Source organism: Lissotriton vulgaris, chromosome 9 (genome assembly GCF_964263255.1).
Source record: "Lissotriton vulgaris chromosome 9, aLisVul1.2, whole genome shotgun sequence".
Classification (NCBI taxonomy): domain Eukaryota; kingdom Metazoa; phylum Chordata; class Amphibia; order Caudata; family Salamandridae; genus Lissotriton; species Lissotriton vulgaris.
In genome coordinates, this window is record NC_141697.1 from 942,302,463 (window position 1) to 942,327,147 (window position 24,685).

Here is a 24,685-nt window from a genome sequence, read left to right on the forward strand (position 1 = left end):
CGTGGGTCCACAGTAGTCATAAGTTTAAGCAGGTCTAAAGGAAACATGTCCTCATCAGTCTAGAAGCTTTTCCAAAGAATGTGTCCCCCCCCCCCACCATCTATTTGGGACATCCATGATCCCTTGATCTTCTATCACCAGTAAACCAGCATCTTCACCAGCCCCTCTTAGCTGGCCTCATTGGACCCTCCACCTACAATAGCCAGGTCGACTGTCGGCCAGCCCAGCTCACCTGTCATCAGCTGCCCGCCAACCAATAACAACGAGGCCACTTCCTGACCTGTTGATCTCAGCGCATTGTGAGTATATGAAATTTGCCCAAGTACCTATTGAGGCAACCTAGCAGCTGAGACTTGCCATGTTCAAGCTGAGCGGTAAATGTAGCCAATGTAGCTGATATGAATACCTCCTGCTCGATGTAGGGAAGGAGATAACGTCATTTGGCGACCATCTAGTCCAGGGTTCAGGAAGACATGGATGTGTACTTGGCATGCAGCATATACAGGTAGAAATGTATGGCTGGATGGCCTGAGCAAGGTGGGCATAGACCTTGAATGTGCTGAGGAGAATAGGGCCCCCGGGGTGCTGAAAATTTGAATGCTAACCTTTAATACTCTATGGCTAGTCTTTTAGTTGGCTTGATTCAGCAACATAGCGACACAATATCCTCCGAGTCACTATTTGTGCTTTATATATTTTCATTCTTATCAAGAAAAAAAAACATTAAACACAGAGAGAAAAGGATTACAGAGGTCACTGTGCAGAGAACATTTATATTGTGGCAGAAGCAGTTTAAACAGTAGGTTCTATATAAGGTAGATAGTACTAATGATTATCAGCACCATCAGTATCATGGTACAAGACTATCAAGGACAGAGTATCGAGGGACAGTATCGAAAGGTATGTGCATATAGGGACATATAGATTTACTATTCCTAACACACGTGGAGTTACTTATAGAAAAATCTAGACTTACCTGTCAATATTTGATTTTCAAGATTCTGTCTACAATATTGCTTCCCATCGATGTAGTGGTTTTGATATTCAGGGGCACGCCACATGAAGCCGTATGGAATGGGTTTGAGGAGGTTACAGAAACCAGGACATGTGTGAAGCTGCACTGGACACATATCACTATAACATCACCATATAGAAAACTTTACAGATATTTTACTCATATTTACAATTTGAAATCCATGGAAACAAAGTCATTTGATCTTAATCACACCTATATTTTGACAGATTCCCCCAAAAAATTAATGTTGGTCTCCCGAATCTAAGGTTAATAATTAGGCCATAGGACTAAACTACCTTCAGGTGACTGAACAAGAGGTTATTGTCGACAAAACCATAACCAAAGGCCCCAGACAGATTGAGCAAAAGGGAGCATCGCTCACCATCCTGAGAGGATCCATCCCCGACACTAAAACTGACTCCATCCTATGATTAGGCAATTGCAACAAAATTGACAGCACATTGCACGACCTAGCAGAAGTTAGTGCAAGAAAAACAGGTCTAATATTAGAAGGCACTGTGAAATACTAAAATGTTTTCTTCATTAATTGACAACAGATAGCCTTCTTCTACAGAAAAGGACTATGCTAGAAGACTGTGATGAATTAAAATAGATTACAAATGCTAAGCAAGTAATTGAGTGAGGAACCTCTGTACGCAAACAGAGCAAGGATCGGGTAGCTCAGTGGGCGGTTGGTTTTTATAACAGAGTCAAAAAGGCTATTCTGGCACTTTATTTTCTGGCACAAAGCACCTGTGCCGAGGTGCGCATGTGCACTCTTGCCCTCATTAAGTAGCGGGAAAGAGATCAAGTATAGCCTGCGTCCTTGCATGACATGTACACACCCACATACAGAGCACAGACAGCAGGGAAACAGGAATGAGACCATACTATACTGGGACTGACTTGTGGCACTTGCAAGCCAAAGAACAGAGGATATCAGCACAATAATGTAAACAATAATGGAATGAGGCGCAGGTAAGCAAAAAACAGTGCACTAAAGAAATAAGGAAATGATTGAGGCCAAGCCTTATGAGCTATCAGAGGAAAGACATTGTAAAAACAGGTAGAATTAAAAGATTTACAGGTAGATGCATCAAGCATTTTTGCGAGCGCAAACGGTGCGAATCCCAAAATTCGTCCGTTTGCGCCCGCAAAAATGGCATTTGAGATGCATCAAGGGTTCATGCACTCGCAATTTAAGAATTCGCAAATAATTGCGAGCTCTCAAATTGCGATTGCATTCAAGGAATCGCAATTTGTGATTCCTTAAATGCAATGCATGCACGATTCCAAGATTGCGAATTCGCAATCTGGGGCCACTATTTACCGCGAAGTCAAACTACGTGGTAAATAGCAAAAACTTAGAAATATGCACTTTAGTGCATTTTACTAAGTTGTATGTTACACACACACATGTCCTTGGGACATGTGTGTGCGCAACACCAGTAAACATTACCATTTCAGGGGTGCAACAGGGTGTCCTTTGGACACCCTGGCACCCTTGAAATTGCGGCACATTTGCGATTCGCTAATTGCTAATCACAAATAAGGAATGACTCCCCATTCATTCCTATGGGCCTTTAGGCACATAGGAATGAATGGGAAAGCCATTCCTTATTTGCGATTCGCAATTAGCGAATCACAAATAAGGAATCAGTAGAAATTGCAAATAACATTGCGATTCCTACATGTATCCGGTTTTGCGAGTCTTTAATAGCGATTCCTTAGAATTCGCTATTAAGGACTCACAAAACATAACTTTGATGCATCTGGGGGTTAGTTCTGCCAAAGCAGATGCAACCTGAAAGTTTGGACCGTTATTCTTCATCATTTCAAAAGCCTTTTTCTTCATTCAAAAATACTCGCCAGAAACTCATTCACCGGTCACCCTCCCTAAGCACTCATTAATGTTTTGGACCTCAGCAAATGTAAATGTAGTATACTTGTAAAGCGCACAGCTGCCCCAGCAACGGGGCGTCCCGGCGCTGTATAACGCTGTGGAACCCTTCCTGGCTCTCGCTGTGAGATGCCCCTCCTGGGCACCCTCAAGGTGAAGTCAGGCATCCCAGCGTTGTTGGGGCCGTTGTGGAGATTAAGCAAGCTATTGCCCAGAGTTGCAGCGTGGGACCCATGATTAGAGTAGGCGCTGAGGCGATTATTATCGAGTTAACGGACAGAGCCCAAAACCCTGCCGTGTCGGGAATTGAACCCTGGTCCCGGGCCTGATCTCTGCTTCAGGGTCTGCCACTTCTAACTAGTGAGCTCCACTTCTCCCAAGTCAACCTCAACAACACCATCCTCATTGATCTGCTCAACTGCACCTACCAACCCCTTGAAAAAGTCCCATCCATCATCCGCACTGTGCCCACCCTACCACACTCTCCCACCACATTTGTCTTCCAGCACAAAGCTTTCAGGCCACCAGGATGTTAAACATCCTCACACAACTTTCTGGTTCCAGTCTTGCATCCAAGGCCTTGCTCCATCTTCTGAGAACATGAGATCACTAATCCTCTACTATTGCTCCTTTCTCAGATGCTGTGTCTGCTCCAGATGTACATTATTCCATCCACCCTTACCTTTTGTACAGAATCACATAGATTCTGTACCTTCTCTTGACAGTGTAGAAGCCTTCTATTGTCGACCTTAGGACAACTACTTCCTTGAACATCCCCAAAGCGGCTCAGGGCTCCACCAAATCAGACTGGAAGGATCCCTTAAAAATAACCCCGCCAGCTGGGTCCTAAGCAAAGTAGGTTTTGCATCATTTTAAACACGTTGTGAACATGGATGTTATTGTATTGTACTTTTGTGAGCTCTCATCTGACACCCTGGTTTATAAGTCCACACACTATCCACATCATTGTGTATTTCTATGATACAACATGTGATCTATTATATTAAAAAAACGTATGTATGTCTTCCATTGGAAGCAACTATTGTTAACCGCATGCGCGCTAGCGGTTTTCCCGCTGAGCGCTGCGATTTCAAAAATCCCGCGTTACGTGACAAGGTCAACTCGTCACACGCACAGCGCAGGTAACGCCCATGACGAGCTGACCTTGTCACACACATCGAAGGGGTTAATAACCAGATCGAAATCTGGTTCTTTAGCGGTGTGATTTAACAACAGTTGGAAACAAAAGTTATTACCTGTGTTGCTAAGGGCCTAATTAGGAGTTTGGCGGTCCGATTGGACAACCAAACCTGCGGTGGTGGTGCGGCTAGCACCGCATTCTGAGTTGGGCAGTCGGCCTGCCACAGGGCTGCCTCATTCGTGGGGGATCCGCGATCCCTCTGCAGTGGCGCAGTGGTTTGCCAGCATCAATATGCTGGCGGTGCCGCTGCACCACCACCAAGCATATTCTGATTTTCTAGACCCCCACACTTTTCATGGCGGTGAGGCCATCATGAGAAGTGTGGCCGTCTGGAAACTAAGGAGGCCTTATAGGGCCCCCTATTGCCCCAGTGCGTAGGGTGCATACAGGGGAGCACATTATGTGCCCCCCCTGTTTGCATGCACCATTCTTCCTGCACAGCATTGACTGCAGATGTCCATACCATGCAGGAAATTGCTTTGGCAGCCTCAAGGCGATGCCCTGCTAAGGCTCACAAATGAGTCTTAGCATGGCACTGCCGTGGGACCGCCAGAGCACCGCCTGCCAGACCAGGGGAGAACTCTTCATCTGGCTGGTGGTGGGTGGTTGAGTTTGGTGGTGTGGGAGCGGGGTGCTGTCATGTCGGCCCGCTCCCACACCACCGAAGTCAGGCCCTAAGTGACGTGGGAAGTGCTGCTTCTTCCACTGTGTTTGCTGCTCATCCCCAGAGTCCTGAGATGGCAGTTTGCAATCTTTCCCACACTCTCTCCTGCTTCTCTTGGGTCTCTGTAGACCCGAGGGAGATGAGGGAATGCTGGTGGCTCTTCCGTTGCTGACCACTGTCTCCCATGCTGTCTCTATTCTCTGTGTGAGAGTGTGGCGCGCTGCTTCCTTTGGAGAGGGAGGGAAGATACGTATGGTGGTGTGGGTGGGCGGCAGGAAGTCAGGTATTTTTGTATGTATATTTCAGCGAAGGAAGGGAGGGAGTTTAAGATGTGGGTGGGTGGCTGAGGACCAGTTATGTTTTTTTGGGCCCTGGGAAAGGCACATGCTTAATTTGAGCCAATGGTTTCTGGTGCTCTGCCCTGGCACTTAATCATCACCATCAGCATATTTCATGAGCACCAGGGAAGGACACATTCACAGGGAGATTAAGTGCTTTGTCCAGAATCACAGGATGCCGAGCCAACGCCGAAACTCGAACCTGGTTCCTCAGATCCGAAGTCGGCAGCTCTGGCTATTACGCCACACCCCTCCCCACTTTCATTAGTTGGTTCTGTTTTAGGCGGAGCTAACAGGAGAAATGGGCTGGTTCAAGCTGCCGCTTATGAGAGCCCACCCACTTATATATTTTTTTTTACAAATGATCCACTGTGTAGAGGGCGGTGTGGGTGAGTGTCAGGTAGCCAGGTATGGCTTTTGCTGCAGTGGGTAAGGGGAGCTCATTGCAGAGAGTTTGTTGGGAGGGTGGCAGGATACTAAGTGCATTTTCTTATAATTGGGAAGAAGAGGAAAAGTAATTCTGAGAGGAGGCCACCGTTCTTAAAATTTGGTTGTCGGAGGGGAAGGCTGGCCAGAGTGCGGCAGAACACCAGGGTAATGTGGGCAGTGGTGAGTGCAGGTGAGGTCATGTTATGAATGAATCCTCTGCTACTGCACAGCTGGTGACAGCATTGGGAGATGTAATGTAGGTGGCCATCACGGCCAGACTGGAAACACAACCAGCCCTGGCAATGTTGCTGGACCGGCCCTGGTGGAGGGGGTGCTTTTTAAAGCAGAACTGCTACCGCTTTTATTACAGTTGCCCGCTATTGCAGCACTACTGCAAATTCGCCCCACCCCCTCCATAAGAAAAGCGGCGCGATCGCTCAAAAAACGTCCCCCACCCTTCCGGCCTACCAGGAAAATGCCTGGTGCCCGCTAGGGCCAGTCCGGACCTGGTGGCCATACATAACTTAAACCTGAAAATGCAATGTTTTTCACCTTGGGGTTCTAAGTCATATAGACAACTGGGGCTTCTTTCTCGTGTGTCTGCTGTCACTCAGACTCCCCCAAACAATGACATCCCTGTTATTTACAGTTATTCATCTATACTTCTAGCTGTATCATAGCTCTGGAAGCATTATTGCTTGAAAAGTTTTAATAAAATACACATAGAAATGCAAATGAGATAGGACTACATTTGGAAATAAGCATCTGTCTCAACTCGAGGTCTGCTGACTTCGTGATCACACAAATGAAAAGACATTGGTTCTTTTGCCAAGAACTTTTTAGGTCATTTCTGGCCTGGAGGCAGCTTCAGATGTCTCGCCAGCCTCGTGTTTTCCAAAAATCCTAATAAAAATGCGTACGTATATACAGTGAGCAGTTGTCAGTCAGTCTTTTTCATCTCTTGATTTGATCAAGTGTCATTCACATTCTGCTTGCAACCACAACAACATACAGCCTGGGGCGATGGGTTAGCCCAATTCATCCCTTGGCTCTCTTGCATTGTGAATAACATAATTTTTCCTGATCACATGTGCGGCGCTGCCTGAAAATTAGTTCATTTTAGCTCAGCAGTTTATTTTCTACAATAACTGTATTTGTACCATCTCCGCAAAAAAATTACATGTTTGCTAAGGCCGAAACTATTGGTGTTACCAATGCTTGTTGTATCCCTAAAATATTTAAAAGATTTAGTGCCATGCCTGTCTTAATTTGGCAAAACCCAGACAAGAAGACGCATAATTATATTTGCCCAGTAAAATTCTAATACAATATGTAAAGAGCTTGAGTCCGTGAGCATAAAATAGAGCAACATCTTTTATAGGCTCCTTAGTGGGGGCGCATTAGTGGCGTGATACCCTCTGTCCATTCTTCAGGCCATGTCACCTGCTTCACTCGTTCTTTCACTTTGTGGTCCATTTAGCTGAACTCTGTCAACAATCAAGGTTCCATTCTGGTTGTAAATTCAGAACGTCTTTAAAAGCATCAACTGATGCATACATTTTATGTTATTTTATTGAGATTTATACAGCATACAGCTACTCCAAAGAGTGCCCTGGTACTAAACAGACATAACAGCACCTTCAGCAAAGACCTATGCAGATTGTCGGAAGAACCAAGGGGGTGATTACCCGCCTGCAACCCTAGTGGTGCTGGGACGGGCCGCCAATTAGGATGCAACCGCATTTTTGACATTGCAGCGGGTGCTGCGGTAAGCAGCACCCACCGCAATGCTAAAGTGCCATGTTGTGCATTGCCATGCACAAGGTGGCAGGCACCACACGGTGCCTGCCACCTTGTGCATGGCAATGTAGGGGGGTAGCATAGGTTCCCCCCAAGTGCAGCCCCCCACCACTCCAGATGTGCGGCGGTCCCGCACCACTGATTAGTATGCGACCGCCACCCTGCCGGTCGTATTCCGCATTTTTTACATTGCGGTGGGTGTTGCTGTAAGCAGCACCCGCCGCAATGCCAAAGAGCCATGTTGTGCATTGCCATGCACAATGTGGCAGGTACCGCACTGTGCCTGCCACCTTGTGCATGGCAATGTAGGGGAGTACCACCCCCAAGTGCAGCCCCCCCACCCCCTCCACTCCCCCGGGGGCCCGCAACGGGCCCCCAAAGCAATTCCCCACCAGCCTTTCCATGGCGGCATTGCCGCCATGGAAAGGCCTCAAATCCACACATACTAATATGGAGGCACCACCACCATATTGTGGTCCAAGTCCGCCCGTTCGGCAATCGGAACAATTGCCGACCGGCAATGAAGCAGCGGACGCACTTTGCGTCCGCCGCAATCCCCCTGCCATTATAATATGGCGGGGGTAACTCAGGTTGCGATGGTGATCCACCCGCCATCCTAATCACCCCCCAAGTCTTTCTTTTTTTCTTAAAGGCAAAGAGATCACTCGTAGTGCGTAGCTCCCACGCTCTTGCAGACTGTGACATGTTGGTCAAGACCATTAAAGAAAATAATTCCTGTCATCTGATATCACCCAGCTGCATATATTGAAAGAACCAGTTGATATTCTCTGGCGTTGTTACTGTTTAGGGGGGGAACCAGAACGCAACCAACCTGTTTGCCGCCACCGCCACAAGAGTCAGAGGGCAGCCAGCAGCAGCCAGCAGGCGCAAGGGAACGCCGCCATCTCCGCCGCCACCGCCAAGAGTCCCTGGACACCGGACTCCGCGCCGCCGCTCCGGGAGACCACAAATCCCGGCAGGCCTCGCGGCGGCGCGTTTGCAGTGACGCGGGTCGCGCTGCTGAGGGCGCCTGAGCCCTTGAAAGGGAGGAGAGCCCCGGCTGAGCGGGGGGAACCAGAACGCAACCAACCTGTTTGCCGCCACCGCCACGAGAGTCAGAGGGCAGCCAGCAGCAGCCAGCAGGCGCGAGGGAACGCCGCCATCTCCGCCGCCACCGCCAAGAGTCCCTGGACACCGGACTCCGCGCCGCCACTCCGGGAGACCACAAATCCCGGCAGGCCTCGCGGCGGCGCGTTTGCAGTGACGCGGGTCGCGCTGCTGAGGGCGCCTGAGCCCTTGAAAGGGAGGAGAGCCCCGGCTGAGCGGGGGGAACCAGAACGCAACCAACCTGTTTGCCGCCACCGCCACGAGAGTCAGAGGGCAGCCAGCAGCAGCCAGCAGGCACGAGGGAACGCCGCCATCTCCGCCGCCACCGCCAAGAGTCCCTGGACACCGGACTCCGCGCCGCCGCTCCGGGAGACCACAAATCCCGGCAGGCCTCGCGGCGGCGCGTTTGCAGTGACGCGGGTCGCGCTGCTGAGGGCGCCTGAGCCCTTGAAAGGGAGGAGAGCCCCGGCTGAGCGGGGGGAACCAGAACGCAACCAACCTGTTTGCCGCCACCGCCACGAGAGTCAGAGGGCAGCCAGCAGCAGCCAGCAGGCGCGAGGGAACGCCGCCATCTCCGCCGCCACCGCCAAGAGTCCCTGGACACCGGACTCCGCGCCGCCGCTCCGGGAGACCACAAATCCCGGCAGGCCTCGCGGCGGCGCGTTTGCAGTGACGCGGGTCGCGCTGCTGAGGGCGCCTGAGCCCTTGAAAGGGAGGAGAGCCCCGGCTGAGCGGGGGGAACCAGAACGCAACCAACCTGTTTGCCGCCACCGCCACGAGAGTCAGAGGGCAGCCAGCAGCAGCCAGCAGGCGCGAGGGAACGCAGCCATCTCCGCCGCCACCGCCAAGAGTCCCTGGACACCGGACTCCGCGCCGCCGCTCCGGGAGACCACAAATCCCGGCAGGCCTCGCGGCGGCGCGTTTGCAGTGACGCGGGTCGCGCTGCTGAGGGCGCCTGAGCCCTTGAAAGGGAGGAGAGCCCCCGCATCGCGGGACGCCCGGGGCTAAGCCCGGGCAAAGGGCGGGCCCTCTACGGCCCTCATCGGCACGAAGAGGCAGGAGCAGGGCCAAGAACGCTGTCCATTACTATCTAAGTAAGTGCTGATACCCCTTCGCTCCTGTATTCGTCTGGATCTTCACATTGTCTGTCATCCCAAGGACTACCTTTGCTGATACCAATATGTCTAAAGCCAAAGCATCTTCTGCTCCACTTAATACAATAGAAAATTACATGGTACAGAAAGTTGCCAAAATTAACCAGGATAGGAGGTCATCTTTGGGTCTTAGCTATTCCCCGGACATGCTCATTGATAATACACCTCTACCAGTTTCAGTTCTTGATATTAGTAACGAGGTTTTTCAAACCGCTGATACTAACTCACTGACCCAATTACTAGTCGAAATTAATGAACCAGCTCCTGAGTGTACTATTGATGTTGAAAGTAACACCTTAGAGGAGGAAGCCCCCACACCGGTGCCAGCCCCTAGAGTAACGAAGAATAAGGGTAAAAATATACCAAAAAGGGGCGGACTCAGATCAGGTAAAAAGTGTCCTGAGGCTTCCCACGAGGACAAAAATGGTGACGACATTGAGAATAATGGGGGAGGTGGAATCCATCTTGACGAAGATCAATTCAAAAAGCTACTGAACGCCATAGATAATAAAATTAAAACGATTACTAAACCACTCTTAAGTAAAATTGATTTGCTCACAGCAGAGGTCACTAGACTGGGATCTCTTCTGCAAAAAACTATAATAGAAACACCTAGGTCTGTCCCAATAAACTTGGCAATGGCAGTCCCTAAAAATACTAAAACCATACTTTGCCCAGATAGTGCCGCAAGCACTTCCCAAAACATTATGCACCAATCTGGTCAAGGGGGAGAAGGGATGGGAACTATAAATCCAGCTCCCAGGGTTGAGGATTCAACAGGGCCTGTTATCAGAAATATCAACGAGTTAGAGAATATAGACAAGGGTCCTGTAGAATTAATAGTGGCTTCCCCACTAATACTGGTCCTAGCAAACGTTCCTCAATTAGAATCAGGACAAGTGGAGAATACCCCTTCTTTAATAAACAAATCACTTCATTGGCTATCTAAGAATATGGCTTTTAAACCAGGAGGTAGGGACCAGCTGGCACAGGAAGTAGTAAAAGCTAGAAGGGTCGAATGGATTGGGGGTGGCATTAAAAAGTTCAGGGGGGATTGCGTGGTGTTGCACCTCTCAGATCCTGAAGTCCTACCAAACATACTAGCTAACATATACCCCCCTCAGCGAAGATCTACAGAAATAGTGCCATTAACGCTGGATTTCTTTTATACAAAAAAGGGAAATACCATAAATCCAACGTTGTTAAAAACTAAATGGAACCCTGTAATAAGAAAAGCTAAATTCCCGCCAAACAAAAATGACTGGGGAATTACGCTAGAAAATAGGTTTTCTGCCATATCAGGACTGAGCCAATGTGATTGACTGGATAACCAGATGGGTGTAGGGCAACTAAAGTTTATAGAGGTCCAGCATGGGAACCCTAGCCCTACTATGATAGAAGTAGTAGATCGTAGGATACTTGACCCTAGAGGCTATACCACTAAACCAGTGGAGAACAGCTCATCTGCTGCCCAATCAGGTATAAAACTGGTTGAAGTAAGGTCCCCACCTGGTGAGCCTTCCTCTAACCTGACTACTCCCTTAAATAAGAGGAGTATGGAAAGAGAAAGTCCCATCAAGATCATCTCTTGGAATATTGCAGGTATCCAACATAAAATTGAGACCCCTGAATGGTGTGACTTTATAGATTCTTATGACATTATACTGTTACAAGAAACATGGTCAGTGTCACCAGTATTTCGCCTGGGATTCTTGAACTTTCATGTGCCCGCGAAGAAGAATGCAAAGGGACGCCCTTCAGGGGGCTTAATTATTTGGATACGGCAAGCTCTGCAATGCACCACTAAGCAGAACCTTATTTCTAATAGTGACCTACTTTCTATACTGCTTACTTGTAACAATGGTTGCAAGCTGGCAATATACAATATCTATGCTAGGGGGACCCTAGGGGGTATACCCTCAGATATAGTAGTAGATCTAGATGCTGACCTAGAGAAGTTATCTACCCAGTATAACATCTTAGTAGGAGGAGACCTAAATACCACTTTTGAACCGATAGGTTGTGAGGATAATGATCTGACATATGAAGAAGACACCAAATGGGGAATTCCTCAGTTAGACATTCCAGTGGTTAAAAAATGGTCACAAGTAGCTATTCAGGTGAAAAGCTTATGCCTATCCAGAGGATTGAGGGCAGTAAATGGCCGCACTCCTTCTGATGCTCAGGGTAGGCATACCTTTGATAACACAAGATCAAGTAGTAGAATTGATTATATTCTGATAGATGTTAGAGTCTGGAACAAAGTGATTGACATGCAGGTCATATCTAGGCTGGAGAGTGACCACAACCCTTTGTCTTTAATATTCAACCTAGAACAAAAAATAATGACAGATAATTTAGCTAGGAACCTTATGACTTCAGATATTGTTTCACCAAACAACGCTCGTCATGTTAGATGGACAACTTTAGTAGCCAATGCAGAGGATAGGCAGGTCCTTGAGGGGCTAGTTACGGATGAAGTTGCCAGACTGCAGGTTTTAATGAATAATGAAAATTTTAAAATGATAATCGAAGAGTCACAGCCAAAGTTCTTCGCTAGTATTCAGAAGTTATTCTTGAAAGTGGGCAAGAAGAAGAAGGGTAATGGTCAACCGATAAAAAAGGGTTGGTATGACCAATCATGCAGAGCAGCAAGGTATAACCTTAGTAATGCTCTAAGATCTAAAACGGGAGTCTTGAAAGCCAGGGACGAATACAGAAAAACCCAGGCAAAGGCAAAAAAGCAATGGGATGAGAATCTTTGGTTAGATCTGAAGAAGGCATGTGCTGACAAACATCAGAAAGAGTTTTGGGCCATATTAAAATGGGGCTCAGGGGGTGTAGCGGAATGCCCAAAAAATCATGTCCCGAAGGAGTCCTGGATTGACTTTTTCAAACCCCAATATGCTGACAACACAGGCCCTCAGGCAGTCCCTCCTCCAGATAGGGTATTTTTTGCCAATGGACCATTCACATTAAAAGATGTACATGAGGCAATGGATGGAGTGACCAGAGGCAGGGCACCTGGCAATGATGGTATACCGGCTGACGTTTTCTTATTAGACAGAGATAGCTGGTGTAAATATTTCGTATGGCTTGGGAATGCTATCGCACAGGGGGCAAAGATTCCCACAACGTGGAAAGGAGCAGAAATAATACCAGTTTACAAAAAAGGAGATAGGGCTTTAGCAAGCAACTACAGGCCAATCAGCCTCATCGACTGTGCCCAAAAATTGATGGGTAGGCTGGTTCAAAACAAGTTACAAGCCTGGATAGTTGACAAGGACATTCTTTCGCCTTATCAAGCCGGATTTCGCCCTTTAACCAGCTCTGTTGACCAGGTGTTCCATTTTTTAACTTTATATTGGAAAAACGTCACCCTGCTAAATGGTCCCCTGTTCGCTGTTTTTGTTGACCTAAAGGCCGCGTTTGATTTAGTTCCCCGTCAAAAACTTTGGGATGTTCTAAGGGATTTAGGAATAAGCCCGGAATTATTAACTTTGCTTGTAAGACTCCACGAGAACAACTATGCCCGGATTAGGTGGGGTGCCCAGGGGGAGGTCACGGAATCCTTCCCTGTGGAGAGAGGAGTAAGACAGGGCTGTGTCCTGGCCCCCACGCTATTCTCCCTCTACATAAACGGCATTGTGGATTTTCTGAAGCAAGTTCCGACGGATGCTCCATTACTAGATGGGAAGCGAGTTCCAGTTCTCATGTTTGCGGACGACACTTTGCTGGTCTCGCGGACCCCTAGTGGTCTGCAAAAGACAATAAACGCTTTTGGCGAATTCTGCCGGATCCGGGGCCTAGAAATAAATACATCAAAGACAAAATTTATGAATCTGAATCCCTTCAAGAAATTCAAGGGGAAAATGGTTTACAACGGGGCTTTCTTGGAAGAAGTGGATGCCTTTACTTATCTAGGCATCTCTCTGAACGCTAGCATGAATTGGAGATCCCACATGGACTTTGTAGTGCTAAAATACAACCAGTTGGCAGGGGCAATAGCCAAGAAGCATAAAACTTCATTTACAAAACCAATACAGCCAACATTGGAGATCTACGGCATGAAAGTGCTGGGTGCATGCCTTTATGGGTCAGAACTATGGGGTTTCACCAATTTGAATGTTTTATCAGTGGCAGAAAATAAATTCCTGCGGGGCTTAATCGGGGTCCCACAGAGCACTCCCTCCACTCCTCTCCTTTATGATCTGGGGAGGAAAAGGATTGTGGACATGATTAGACTTCGCCCCCTTTTATATTGGAGGCGTATAAATTCTACCCCGGAGTTGAGTCACTATGCTGCTGCCTTATTGGATGTTGATAACTCTGATACCTTCCATAAAGTAGTTTGGTTAAAAGAAGTGAGGAAACTACTTCAAAAATTGCACCTTGAACACTTGTGGTCCGTAACTGACCCAGATGACTTTCCTTCAAAGAACACATTAAAAAAGTTATACTGGGAAATGATAAATAATGCCGCATTGGTCTCTAGCCAATCTTCCGCCTTGACATCCCAGTTCCTAGAGATAAAAACTTTCCCTATGTTTGAACAGTACTGGGATTTGATCTCCAAGCCCCTAGATAGGAAATTGTTTTTCCAGTTCAGAGTCGGCACCCTGCCCCTAAATACTTTTACTGTCAAATGGTCCCCTGATAATGTTAATACATGCTCTCATTGGAAATCCCACGTAGAAGACATCTTGCACTTTTTATTCGTATGTCCATTATACGCTGCCCCAAGGAATAGGTGGCTGAAACCGGCATGTAGAAATCTGGGCACAAGGAGATGTGTCGAGGCTTTCAGGGTTTTGAAATCAAATTGTGCCCCTCAACTTGCAATTGCAGTGGCCAAATTCCTGGGATGGGCTTGGATAATACGCACGCGCACTTTAAAACCCCCATGAACTACATGAACTTCCTTTGGTCTGTGATGACACTTTTTAAAAATAATGTGTAAATTTTAAAGATTCTTATTCGCCAACAAATGCACTAACGCATGTTATTTAATATGTTTTTTATTACTAGATTAGTATTTATTATGTCTAGATAGGGATGAAAGCTTTTATGACAATGTTGTCGAATAAAGTATTTAAACTTGAACTTGTTTAGGATGTCTGCTCATATGAACCAGCCGGAATTTGGCCCGGTTCAACCAAAAGGCTGATATGATTTTCCTGCCTACCTCCAATGTTCACATCTGCTTCGTAGTATGATCAGTGAAATGTTGTGTTGTGTTGATTCTCCTCTCACAATTTGTATTCTCTCTGTTCCTTATCTTCCCTTCAGTTCCACCAGAAAGAGTACACATTGTGGGATCGATTTGATGTGCTGGGGGTTAAAACGGACGGACAGGAAATGACACTTAAGGAACTTCTGGACAATCTTAAGGTAATTACTAAGATTCAGTCTCATAATATAACTTATATTGCCATTCTAATAGGATTAAAAAAAGGAGAGATTTTTCTAAAGGGATAACAACATTTTAATGTCAGACATTCATAGCTGTTTTAGGTAAGATGTGTGCGCATATATCTCCACACATTATACACGGGTTTTCAGTAATCCATTTTTAAGCTTGCCAATGCTTTATTGAACAATCATGCTTCTTATGATATTACCTTGACATGGTGTAGAAATTATACTTCACATTCCTGACTTGTAGAGGTTCGGTGTTCACATGTGCCTATTTACCTTGACATAATTTTGGATCTTATTCAAATGGAATCTATTTCAAATGTTACTAGGAACATATTGAGCAATGTGCATTCCGTACCGTTCCCCTTTTTGAGAACCCAGACGGCATCCAAATAGATACCCTCCGAAGTTCATCGGACGTGTTACTTAACTAAAGCTTGTTGTAAAGCCTTCTGCATTTGTCCAATGGAAGAGTATGTACGCAGATTGCCTCTATGGAACAGAGGTCTGATTTACTTATTTATCATAGGCGTGTTTTCAGCTTGCCTGGTTCTTGTCAATATATTGTAAATTATGTCAGATACACCTTACGCCTAATTTGAAACTACATTCAACAAGAGCAGTCAGATGACGTCAGATGCTGATTCCCTAGTGATTCTGTGAACCAAACCGGTCTTCGAATTTGGATTGCCCTGATACAGTAGAAAGCTTATCCTATCGTTTTGTACCACTGTGAGATGTTTTACTGGTAAGCATTGATTCGGGGTGGAGTCACAAGTATAATTTAAGAATACCTTCATTCTTTACAGTCGCATGCATGACCATGTTCCATTTTACGCTATATAGAGCATTCAAATATACCAACAAGGAGAACCGTACGGTTATGAACCTCACTCCTATTACAACAGAGGTAGCCGACATAGGCAAAAAAAAGCCGAATCTATAACACATTTTCAGAATAACTCCTGACTATATGATTGGTTTTCAATAATTACTGTTGCGTTCTAATCTAGGACCCTGATCGATACTGTGACCTTATGCCCCTATACGGCTATAAATCCATTTATTCCCTATATTGGCATAACCGATCAAATGCAATATTCAGAAAATCGTCTCTGGCCTCACACGAACAGAGCCACATTTCAGAATCGCTTCCTCTGCCACTTCCTTTGCAGCTAATTAGTGCAATGACATAGCAGAAGTTACTATCTAAAGATTCCTAGATTAACACTCCGAGTTCTTCAACAAGATAAAAACTCAGCAACTTGGGAAAGCCCCGCTTGCTATGTTTTGATTTGTAATAGATCTCTAATGAGCACTGATAGACGATCACTCCCTAGTGACATCTTTATTGACGTCTTATGTCCAAAAACGTACGTCAAACAAGGCACCTTTCAGGTATAAATATTACCAACGTTGCCTTAAGCAAACGCTGCTGCTGCTGTTTTCGCTGATGTTGCTGCGGTTTTCGCTGAAGCTGAAGCTGTCTCGCTGAAGAAGCTGCTGTTATGCTGATGATACCATAGCTGCTATCGCTACTGCTATCGCTGCTAACTAGCGAACGATGGTGTGGTGAACTTAGGAGCTGAACAGCCGTCCCCTGCAAGAGCCCAGCAGATGCAAGCTGCCCGCGGACGCTGCCCCTCCTCCTCCTCCTCGACGCGCTGAGAGAGACGCTGTCTTTTCTCTAGCTGAGAAATCCAGCTCCGGCGTTTCCAGCCTACCCTTGCGGGTGACTGGGATATCGAGTTCCCTGAAGGAGATACCAGACCTCCATCATTCTATTCCAGAGGTATGGTGTTGACTAAACCCTTGGAGAGAATTCTTGAAGCAAACCTTGGCAAAACCAACTTAACTTAAAGCTACTTACTTACTCCCCTCCCAAGTATTAGGCTTAGGTCAGGTACACTGGGGTAGGCATAGTTAGAAGCACCAGTTGAGTATTTTAGCCAAATGTATATATGAATGTATATATGTTTTATTCATTTTAAACCATTGTATGGCTAAGAAACCATATCAATGCTTTTACAGTATTATTTCGTAATACTCATCTTACTGTACGTACTTTTTATAATAACAAGTCTTGCAATTGTGGCAGTTCATTTCTCTTGTACGAGAAGAAAGACTGTTCAATAAATGTTACCCGTTATTGACGACGCCCGTCTCTTTATTCTCTTCATATTGTGAAAGTAATCTGCACAACAACTGACTGAGTAAAATAACTGTCTATTGTTCACACGACTCTAGAGATTGACTCTTATCTGAGGAGCAAAGTTGTCATGTTGCACGGTTGTTGGAAAACTGAATCCCTTCTCGTCTGTACCAGGGAAGCTGATCACTTTCTATTCAGTCAAGAAAGTTTCCAGTGACCTCTGAGCTAGTTGGTAACAAACCCAATTAAGTTTAGCATAGTCAGTAGAGGCCTGGAAGATCCGCACTTCTACGTCGATACTACTGTTTATGTTATTCCAATGCGCAGGGCCTATTGGGAAAATAGGAACTACACTACATGGCGCCCAAACGTTTGGTAAGGCGATAAACTAACGCAAGACGTTAGAGTAACTCAGTCGTGCATTTTTCACACAGACCCCTTTCTCCCGTAAATACTCCAATAGACGTCTGGAGTGGGTGAAAGGTTACAATCCGCCCGAACTCAGTAGGAAGAGATTCCTATGTAAAGTTCTGGTTTATTCAACGTTGAAGGATACAGTGTTCCAAAATATTGTGCACCTAATCTTTGTCTCCTTGGAGATCTACTCTGCAAAAAACCTTCCTGACAATAAAATGTCAGACAGTGAAGAAGAAAGGGAAGCAGCTAGACTGGCAACCCTACTAATAGAGGAAGACACGAGTCTCCTACAGACTGAACCGGATGCAATAATCATCCCGGTCAATTTAAGAAAATCTATAACTTTAAAACTTATAGAAAACGGACTGCCACCACAAGGTGGTACAGTGATTTTCGTGATAGAGGCACACGAATATCGGCAGACAGAGGTATTCTATTCATGGATAAACTTTCCAGCGGCAAACGCTAGAACAAAAGAGTTTCACTATTACAAAATAGAGAAACCACCGGATGAGTACGCTCCTTTCGAGGAGACTGAAATCCCATTAAAATACCAAGAACATTTACTTTGGTTTAAAGGCGCCCTAAAACATAACGATCATATTACCAGGCTCGGTCCACTAGGTAGACCAGGAACATCGTGGCCGGTTCTAGCCAGCTACACACCACATCCGGACATTGCAAAAATGTCAAAAGAAGAGCTGTTAGTACAGCTAAAAACATTAATTAAAATACATAGGCAATTAGTCCAATATGTAATGCGGACTGCAACAGTCCAACCAGCTGTTAATGTACCACAGCTGACCCCTCATCAGGGGAACACTAATAAAATTACACCACAGAACATACAGTCATGTCTTGGTAAAACACCCGTAAAACGGGAACAAATTCCTTTCTGGTTAGCGCAAAAAATCACTCAAATAGATGCAGTATTTCCGGATATTACCCCTGTTGAGAAACACAGAATTTTGACCATCTGCCTTCCTATGGGAATCGCATCACACGTGGAGGACTGTGACACTTGGGGTACAGTCTTTGCTTCAATTTACACAAAAACACATGGTGTTCCGTCTATGGCGGTAATACCAGATGTACTAAGACAAATTCAAAATGAATACGGTCCTGAACCTGCTTTAAATCTTGGTATGAAATTACTGAAAGACTTTAAGCAGGTCTCGGCTATATTATTAGCCAATATAAAGGGAGAAGCAGCATCTGTGGCGATCCGCCAGAAGTTGAGGGAAACAGATATAACAGATCAGCCAATTGAGCTTGCCAGAATCATAGAGAAATGCTATGAAGAACTAGGTAGAGACAGCTTGGGTGGAAAACCAGTTAAGCCCCAACTGCTCGAAAATCCTGAAAAATTATTTATTAAAAATAATTCAAACACTCCTAAAAAGAGCTGGGATGGAAATAAACAATCCACTCCCAAGGAAAAAGTTTTCCAGTCCAGAGGAAGGTCTCCTCGACGGAGGGAAAGAACTCCGACTCGAGAACACCAGTCTCCCCAGAGGGAGCCCTCTGAGAAAAGATATAACCTTAGAAATAGGGATAATTTGAAAAACCCTGATAGATATCAAAGTATTGATACACGTCCCTCTCGATCTTTTTCGCAGAAATCGGAAAAGGGGGTGATTGAAACATGCACCTCTCAAATGAACAATCCTTTGTTTCCTGTCTCCAAGCCAGACAATTCATATCGTCTAGTTTTGGATTACAGACACCTTAATGCATGTTGCAAAACTTTTGCAGTGCAAAACTCGCATAGTGCTGCACTAATGAACAACATAGTTAGGAAAAAATATAAAACGACATTAGACATATCGAATGGTTTCTTTTGTCAAAACTTTGCACCAGAAAGGAGGTATTTGACCGGTTTCTCCGTAATGGGGTCTCAGAAAAATTTCTGTAGGCTCCCACAGGGGTTCAAGAACAGCCCAGGACTATTTTCAGCTAGAGTAACAGAGTTACTACAAATATATGATGCTGAGGCATTATCTTACGTAGATGATATCTATCTCACAGACGACGACTTGGATACTCACTTGAAAAGAGTGAACACCATTATACTTGGGTTCGCAGCAGAGGGTTACAAATTCAACTTTAAAAAGTCTCGAATTGCCCATCTGACAGTATTATTTTTAGGATACGAATTATCAAGTGAAGGGAAAAGCCTAGCGGACAACTTCTTAGAGAAGTGCGCTGTACTCCAAGCTCCAAAAACGCTGAAGAATTTACAATCGATTCTAGGCTGTCTGAATTTCGGTAGAACTTACATTCTAAATTACGCAGAGACGGTTAAACCTCTCTACGAACTAATCAAACCTGATTTTAAACAAATCACCTGGACTCAAAAACACACAGAAATTTTGAGATCACTGCAAACAGACATGTTAGCAAAAACAAAATTAGATACACGTGACAACACACGCGATCTTGTAATCCGAGTCATCCCAGGAAGATGCGGATTCACGTACCTAACCTCTAATGAGGGAGAAAAGGTGCCAATTTCAATTAAATCTCACTTGTACACACAAGTAGAAGAAACATTCAGTCCCACAGAAAGAATTGTGAAAGCAGTGCAAATTGCATTAGCAAATGAACGAGAACTAGCACACGGCAAACGGATTAATATCCTCACAGCGGAATCCGCCTTCAAGGCACTATTCAGCCCAGTAAACCTGCCTACAGTGTCACTGGATCCGAAATGGATACAGTGTGTAGATTCTCTTGGAGCGGAAGATGTGAAATACTATTTCGCCCCGCAATTCGAAGAACTGAATGATTTAGAATATGAAGAAGAATATCCTCTGCCAATCGAACTGCTGCCTCTCCCACAATACGCCTGTATAATCTATACAGATAGATTTGTACAGCATTTCAACGTAGAGAGCAAATCCTACGATGCAGCCTGTGCGATTGTTAAAGGTCGTTGGCTGTGCGGTAAATTCAGACCGAAAATAACAAAAACTGAATCAGTTAGAAACTGTTCGGCTCAGAGAGCTGAAATCAGATGTTTAAAGATGGCGCTCGAAAATGCAGAACGTGAATTCCCGACACTTATCGTGTGTGATTCTCATTTATGCGTCAACTCTTACAACAATAAGATGCAGAGCTGGATTGAAAACGATTACAAAGATGACACAGGTGCCACAATAAAGCATAAATTGCTCTGTAAACAGGTAGCTCTTTTACAGAAAGAACTACAAAAGACTCACGTGATACACGCACAGAGTCTTTAACGTGATGGCGTTCACGTTGCAGGGAATTCATTGGCTGACACAGCCACAGCGGAAGCAACTAAACCGGCTTCCGTAGCCACAAAAAAGCGTGCAGAAAAATACATAGACGGGGAAACCATGCTGGCAGTAAAAACGACCGTAAAAGGCGACTGTGCAGCATTGCCCGTGAACTATCCACTCAATTATGCATACGTAATTGATGCAAACTCCGTTCGTTTTGCTCGAATCCCTGGAGTGGGGGATAGGGTAATTCCAAACAGGAACCGGAGGGGCTTCCTCTTGCAGGAGGCACATATGGGGTTGGGTCTGAGACACCAAACAATCAGGGACTCTCTGAGTGAATTGCAAACAGAGTACTGGTGGCCGGAAATGAGTGAAGGTATTCATGAGTTTGCAAAAAACTGTGAAGACTGCAATAGAGATTGCAGTGGAGAACCGGCCAGTGTAGTGTCAGAAGCCCTAATAGAAAGCATTAGGCAATCTATCCGCGCTATAAAAAAAGAGAAACGCGTCCCATTGTACATCGTGAAGGCTAAATCCACTTAAAAAATGTGGTCTCCAGCGCTCGGCTGACGCCAGAACGGTTATAAAGGATCTGCAAGTCTTTATCGGCACATACGCAATTGCCATGTTCCATTCTGACCAGGATCCTGCTTTCAGCTCTCGAGCTTATAAGGAGGCCATGGCCAGCATGGGAGTTGGGTTGCGGTATTCTTGTCCGTCACACCCCGAAGGGAATAGTGTGGTAGAAAGAAAAAAACGGGACATAAAGCAATCTATAACAGCGAAGGTATTAGGTTCAGGCGCTGGGTGGGTCAAACATTTAATAAGTGTCCAGATCAGTCTTAATAATTTGCCAAGAAATTCTCTAAAAGGTTTCAGCCCATACGAACTATTGTTCGGAACTAGAATGAGAGTTCAAGACCTAGATAGCCAAGTATCAGTGGTACAAGAAAAGACAACAGACTTTGACATCAAAGATAGTTTGGCTGTTTTACAGGACTTGAACGAAACAAGAAAATCCTTAAGCAACATAAAGTTAAAGCAACAGCCAGATACCACTGACGAGGCACCACAAGCAACAGCCCCAGCAAGGCCTGTCTGGATTCCAAAGATTGGGGATCTATTCAGAGAAAAAATAGCGGTGAAGAAGGAATTTGGGCCTTCTTACAGAAAAGCAGTACCTGTCTTGGCAGTCACCGGAACAAGATCAGTAGTACTACCGCCCCTTGCTGGTAAAAAGGAGAACAGAGTTGTATCAATCGACCTGGTAAAACCACAAGCATGTGGCCTATAATCAACAGTAGGCCCAGTGGACTCCCGAGAAACAACAGAATACCCAAACTTGCAACAATCCAAGAGGTTCAAACTGAAAGACTAATCACATTCGATCAGCCTGCAGTGCACAGAGAAGGACTATGCAATAATGCCATGGAACTCGTGCCTCTTGAGACACAGATTGAAACAGTTCGTCAAGAAACACCAGTCTACAATGATGTGGCATCAGAAAGTGCTACTGAAAGACAAATTGAAAGAACAATCCCAACAATTGACAGAACTGCCTCTGGTTATTTAATCGACTTCGACAACTTTTCCGAGGATCAAAGCAACCCCGAAGTGATGCCAGAAACAAAAAAGACTTTTAAAGAAAAAGCAACAGAACTCTTTCACCAACTGAAGGAAATCTACCTTATTTCTCCATGGTTAGAATTCTGGTTTGGTCTAGGTGTATTTTTCCTCCTGCTTTGGGTCATCATGGTACTTTGTTTGGGAAAATTCATTGAGGGAAAATATAGTACAATGGACACAGCAAGTCAGAACATCAACTTAGTCCTCAAACCACACAGATCATCCCACGTGAAGAAAAGAGAACTGTCAACAGTAAATGTCACAGCCATTCCAATACCCGGTGGGGTAGTATGGGAGAAAACTGACTATGAGATCTATGGTCTGGTCGAGATCCTGAATTATCCTCATCAACTAAAGGTTTCCTTAAGTGACTTTGTAAAACCTAGTACATTCTCTGATGATTGGGACTTTGACAGTATTAATAACATGATGTCTGATTTAGTAATGTCAGCTAGATTCACAGGTCATGATTATTTACAAGGTTCGTCTAGTTATGAACAGATGTTCTGTTTTACACATTATGGCGATCATTATTTGAATAAATCTGCACAGCCTAGAAATGTTTTTAAGTATAATCAATGGGAACATTGTGCTAGACCACCTAAAAGCAGTTCTAAAACATTCTTTGAGAAATTCAAGTACTTCTCAGGGTTTAACACCAGTGATGCAGAAACGTTTTATTACAAACTGTTAGATAAAACAGGAATGAAAACAATGCTGACAAACACTAAATTAATATATTCAGAAGCATTTTATGAAAAAATTATGACATTTGGTTTTGATTATTGGAAAAATAACATTGAAACAAAAACTATCTGGGGTACGAAAGAGTGGCAGGTACAAGGCCTAGAAGCATTATTCAGAACCTGCATGATACCTGAACAAATGATGTTTTTAAATGACACAATTCATCAAACATCCTGTCTTGGCCTAGCTAAGATCAAAGACCTAAACAAACCGTCTATTCCAAAGCCAATACCTGAAAATGCTACAACAGATATTGAGATAGACGTAACTAAAATTTTACATTTTAACAGAACACATCCTGATTGGAAGAAGTGGTTAATCTGGTCTACTGACACAAACAACTGTCAAGATAGATTCCTGAATAAAACACAGGGGTTAAAAATGACCAGACAAGACCCTAGATACTCCCAGAGACAACATCCAGGGATAGTAACAACATACAGTGTAGGGAAACTCTGCCTCGAATGGCTAGGATCATCCACACTGGCTGAAATTAAGCAGACAGTGCTGATTTGCGCGATTTCATTCTTGGACCACGCAAACAGCGTCAAAAGCGTTTCATAGTGACCAGTATCTATGCTGCATAGAACGAGGCTTGGAAAGTCACACAAATTGAAACAGCTGAAAAAATACGAGAAATTGATCGTATTAATTTGGAAAAATCATTTTCTGTAGTGGACAATGGGTTAATGACTCTGTCCTCCAGAATATATTCGTTGGACAATATTGTATCCTCTGCCTTTGATATAATAGACAGAGACTTGCTAAAGTTACAGCATGGCCAGTCGCAATTACGTTCTATTGTACAATTAGGCTGGACGCTGCAAAATCTTCGTTCAGGCTATGTGCCTTGGCGTTTAATCAACACAACGTCATTGTTTTCCATTTTTAACCTTACTGATAAACAAATCAGCTTGGCACAGAAAGGAGCAGACTATACAATCCTGAGCATCGAAAAACTTGAGAGATTACCATTGACAATGTCAGAGAGTCCTGTAATTGAATGGATAATACATGGGATTATCACAATTCCGATAACAACTTTCCGATTTAAAAAGTGCCTTGAATACATACCTACTGGCCAGTATGAACGATTAGGTAAAGGTTATGTTAAGTTAGCATGGAAATTACCATACACACATTCATGCTATAGTGACAGCGACAAAAATGTATTTCTTAGTGGTGAAAACTGTAAACGTTCACTAAGCGGTATACTTTTGTGCCAGGGTATTAATTTACATGGAGCCTGTGAAGGTAATTCTAACAACCTTTCATGCCACCAGCTTGTCACACCTGCAACGCAGATAGAGCCTTTCTTTATGCAACTCGCGAATGGGAGTTACATTCTAAGAGTGGATCACAGATGTTGTGGCCTTTTGCCAGGGAAAGCATATCTCGTAAGCGTAACTTCCATGGTCAAATGCTGTATGCAAGCATTGTTCCCGAGCGGCCCTGGAGACATAGAGACT

General features: G+C 44.9%; 1 protein-coding gene across 2 annotated transcripts in view; it reads left to right on the forward strand.

Moving 5' to 3' along the window:
• The window catches only part of UBA7 (ubiquitin like modifier activating enzyme 7), a 1,262,833-nt gene that overhangs the window by 1,003,243 nt on the left and 234,905 nt on the right, over positions 1-24,685 (forward strand). For both annotated transcript variants that reach the window (XM_086938795.1, XM_086938796.1), the window contains exon 23: positions 14,898-14,999. In XM_086938795.1, coding sequence (XP_086794921.1) covers positions 14,898-14,999 — 102 coding nt within the window. The remainder of the gene's footprint in view (positions 1-14,897; positions 15,000-24,685) is intronic.